The 4,710-nt window shown below is 34.8% G+C and overlaps 1 protein-coding gene across 1 annotated transcript; it reads left to right on the top strand.

The window, feature by feature from the left end:
* Nucleotides 1-210: 210 nt before the first annotated feature.
* Nucleotides 211-2,807, top strand: LOC137406994 (uncharacterized). The gene is made up of 2 exons (XM_068093595.1): nucleotides 211-252; nucleotides 1,632-2,807. The coding sequence occupies exons 1-2, from the start codon at nucleotides 211-213 to the stop codon at nucleotides 2,805-2,807; spliced, it is 1,218 nt and encodes a 405-aa protein (XP_067949696.1).
* Nucleotides 2,808-4,710: the final 1,903 nt, after the last annotated feature.

Here is a 4,710-nt window from a genome sequence, read left to right as displayed (position 1 = left end):
GAGATATAATATATAAAGAATAATAAAATAAAGAATAATATAATAAAGAATAATATAATAAAGAATAATATAATAAAGAATAGTAAAGTAATATTATGTGTATTGGAAGCAAAAGCTATAATGTGGATCAGTTATGTTAGGTGTTGGGTATAGGTTGTAGTAGACTTTCTGGAAAGGTAGGAATGTAATTGACGGTCAGCCAGATAAGAGATGCAGTCTGAGTACTTTAGACAGCAAATATCTAAGAACAAAGTTAGTTCATTAGAATTAAGAGCATTTAGATGCTGATCATTACTGTCCCAATTAAGTACTATGACTCTAAAACATAATTTTTGAAAATGCACCAATTTATCTTTATCAGTGTTCAATAGAAAAGGATACCAGCTTGGAGCAGCATATCACAAATTTTAAAATATATGGTTATGGCGGAAAAGCTATAAAAACTGCTCACAGGCTGCGTTTGCATTAGTGTGTATTAGATGGGCATTGTAACAAGATAGGTGGCTTGCTTCTAATAGTTAGGCTCACAAGTATTTTTACAAAGTTGTTTTTACTATGAACAACTTGTTTGTAGCGGTTTTAATGCAACTACTAATACAAGTAGTACAATGATTAGGTATACTAGATTACTACAGAACTCGGTAAAGAATTTAAAGGTAACCTTGCACAAACTTTTAGTAGATTTTAATAAAAGTATTTTTTGATCATTAGCAATTATTTTTGGTGTTTTAGGGGACCTGACTGCTAAGTTTTTGCAACATTAAAATTGATAAAACTTGATTGCAGTTAAAGAAAACTCAAGTCATGCGAAAGTTCGATTATGATGTTTATAGCTGTAAAGAGACTGACAAAACAAAAAAGCGTAATGCTGCAACTTCAACGCAATAACCACTATCAACTACAGCAACTAGTGATGTATTTTTTCACATATTTTTAGTGTTTTAACTGCGAGCAAGTTTTGTCAATCTTTATCTTGAAACAGCCTGACAGTCAGATCAGATCAACTCAAATGTAAAAAACAATGACAAATGATAGAGTAACGCCAGTATTTTCGGATAAAAGCTACTAAAAGTTCTGCAAGTTTATTTTTAAGTAATTTTTCTAAAAAATTGTTTGACGAACAGCTCCCTAATCCTTCTGCATTAACAATAAAATCCAATTTGAATTTTAAAATACATGCTAACATATTGATGCCTTCAGTATAGTTTGTATGAAATTTTTAAACTGTTTGTAAGAACTCTTTCTATTTTGCAAAGGATATGAGCATGTTTCTATAAATTATGATCTTAACACATAGCTTGACGGTGGCTAACACAAACTTTGAATATAGTAGCACTGTAAGCAACAAAGCATTAACAGATAAAAAAAAGGTAATTAAGAATGAATTGTTGTTAGTAAAATTATGATTTATGTACTTGGTACAAACTAATAAATTCACCATTTTAAATACAGCATGCATCGGGCTAAAGCATAAAACCACATTACATAAAAAAACCTGGAACTAGTAAACATATTTTATCAATTTCTTGGTTTTTCATATCTCCTATTTTACTTCAAAATGGTTTCATGTATTCGAATTTTGTTCAAGGTTGAATAAACTAATTGGTAATGGAAAAGTTTTTAAATTGCAGGGATCGTTGCTGACTGAGTTCAGAAATAACGTGTCATCTCTTGCATCAGGGAAGCAACAACAGCTCAGCGCAGAGTGTACCACCGAAGGGCGTTCCACATATCAGAACTTAACATACTCTGCAGCCCCACCATCATCTGCTCGATCACCAGTATTTGGTACAGCTTTCAACCCTTCAGCGTTCCCAACGCGCACGCCTCCAGCTGTAGGTAGAAAATTTGCCAATGGAACACCTGTATGCGCTTCAAAATCTCAAAATCCAATAAACAGCTCAGATTTTAATACTTCAGCAACCAGGCGCAGTCGATTCGTTTCAACCCCACCTCGGCAACAAGCAACTGGTAAGCAAAAAGCTTCTACAATGCCTTCAACATCTCCGACTTTAGCGGGCAGTACATGGCCTTCAATACCACCTCGGCGACCAATACTAGGTAGAGCGGGCCGTTCGACCTCAGCCTGTGCCATGCCCTCGTCACAGCCTTCAGCGTATGGTTCACTCCCTTCAAAATTGACCCGGCCACCGATTTTTGGCAGAGCGTTTCATATCAACCATGAATCTGCATTTCCACCAGCATCTGAGACACCTGCATGCAGTGTAAAACCTTCACCATCTGCTCAGCCACCAGCATTTGGTACAGCATTTAATACCAACCCTGCTTCTATATTTGCACCATCATCTAAGACACCTGTATGCAGTACAGCACCTTCACCGTCTGCTCAGCCACCAGTGTTTGGTACAGCATTTGATATCAACCCTGCTTCTGCATTTTCACCAACATCTGACACACCTGTATGTAGTACAGCACCTTCACCGTCTGCTCAGCCACCGGTGTTTGGTACAGCATTTAATATCAACCCTGCTTCTGCATTTTCACCAACATCTGACACACCTGTATGCAGTACAGCACCTTCACCGTCTGCTCAGCCACCAGTGTTTGGTACAGCATTTAACACCAACCCTGCTTCTGCATTTTCACCAGCATCTCAGACATTTTTATGTGGGGTAAAGCCTTCATCATCAGCTCAGCCACCAGTGTTTAGAAAAGCATTTAATACCAACCCTGTATCTTTATTTCCTTCAGCATCTGAAACACCTGTATGCAGCGTTAAACCTTCACCATCTGCCCGCCCGCCTGTTTTTGGAACAGCTTTCAACCCTCCATATTTTGCCAATTAGTTGATGGCAGTACATTCACCTTCAACATAGGGTGAGTTGGTTCATTACTTTAAGAATTCGTATTTTGTTTCATCTGCCTGCTTACCTCACATATTATGGCAGTTTATTACATCCCTCATCGTTATGAATAATGACATAACTAGTAGTTTGTTTGCGGTAGTCGGCAATGGCAGTAGTGGTCAAAGAGCGTCACAGTATGTGTAGTTTCTACATTAAGGATAACAATGGGTTGGGGGTAGTATTTATGTTACTCTCGGGTGTGATGAAGTGATTACTACCATGCAAGGTAAAGTGTTTATGATACCCTACAGACCTTCCTTAGCTACCCACCTACTTTATATGAATAGTAGTTATAAATTTTCTCTGCCAATGAGATGTGTGAATGAATACAACGAGTAACATGGGCAACGTTAACAGCAGCTTTTAGAGATGATGCAGTTTTTAGCAGCTCTGATAAGTTCTACCTTATGTCATAATTCAAATGATGAGATTTTTACAATTGCTGTTTGAGCTGCTTTAAAAAGGCTTTTGTAAAAGTCTTCATTCTTAAAACTAAAAAGTTCAATTTAAAGCTTAGGGCTGTCGTTGATAAGTGGAAGACTTACCATGCGGTGTAATTTCCTGCAAAATTTGTTCCTTTATTCCTTATATCCTTTCCTTTATTCCTTTATATATGTATATATGTACTGTATGTATACTATCAATGTAGGCTATAATATCGTCGCAGGTAATTAAGAGATCTTTGACAAGTTGGAGGTACATGTAAGCATAGACCTATTAACTATACTTAGTATAGTATAGTATAGTATAGTATAGTATAGTATAGTATAGTATAGTATAGTATAGTATAGTATAGTATAGTATCGTATATTATAGTACAGTATAGTATGGTATAGTATAGTATAGCAGAGTATAGAATAGTATAGTGTAGTGTAGTATAGTGTAGTATAGTGTAGTATAGTATAGTGTAGTATAGTATAGTGTAGTGTAGTACAGTACAATACAGTACAGTATAGTATGGTATACTATAGTATAGTATACTATAGTATAGCATAGTATAGTATAGTATACTATACTATAGCAGAGTATAGAATAGTATAGTATAGTATAATGTAGTGCAGTATAGTGTAGTATAGTGTAGTATAGTGTAGTATAGTGTAGTGTAGTATAGTGTAGTGTAGTATAGTGTAGTGTAGTGTAGTATAGTGTAGTATAGTGTAGTATAGTATAGTATGGTATGGTATAGTATGGCATGGTATGGTATGGTATAGTATGGTATAGTGTAGTATAGTAGAGTATAGAATAGTATAGTATAGTGTAGTGTAGTGTAGTATAGTATAGTATAGTATAGTATAGTATAGTATAGTATAGTATAGTATAGTATAGTATAGTATAGTATAGTATAGTATAGTATAGTATAGTATAGTATAGTATAGTATAGTATACTATAGTATAGTATAGTATAGTATGGTATAGTATGGTATGGTATGGTATAGTATGGTATAGTATGGTATAGATTGGTATAGTATGGTATAGTATGGTATAGTATGGTATAGTATGGTATGGTATGGTATAGTATGGTATAGTATGGTATAGTATGGTATAGTGTAGTATAGTAGAGTATAGAATAGTATAGTATAGTGTAGTGTAGTATAGTATGGTATGGTATGGTATGGTATAGTATGGTATAGTATAGTATAGTATAGTATAGTATAGTATAGTATAGTATAGTATAGTATAGTATAGTATAGTTAATAGGTCTGTGGAGGTAAGTTAGTAGATTTATTGCATCCAAAATATTTAATTTCGCTTACCAGAGACAGAGGGCAAAATATCGGTGAAACTTGCTTCGTCTGTGAAAGGGCTAAATTTATATTCCCAAAATTCTGACAAACTATTTGAA

Source organism: Watersipora subatra, chromosome 10 (genome assembly GCF_963576615.1).
Source record: "Watersipora subatra chromosome 10, tzWatSuba1.1, whole genome shotgun sequence".
Taxonomy (NCBI): Eukaryota; Metazoa; Bryozoa; class Gymnolaemata; order Cheilostomatida; family Watersiporidae; genus Watersipora; species Watersipora subatra.
This window is presented reverse-complemented; position numbering and strand designations above follow the sequence as displayed.

Excerpts from the sequence above, each read along its gene's own strand:
- LOC137406994 (XM_068093595.1), top strand. The coding sequence starts at position 211 with ATGCAGTCTGAGTACTTTAGACAGCAAATATCTAAGAACAAA. Across the intron at positions 253-1,631 it reads AGCAAATATCTAAGAACAAA|GGATCGTTGCTGACTGAGTT; the intron begins GTTAGTTCATTA and ends TTTAAATTGCAG.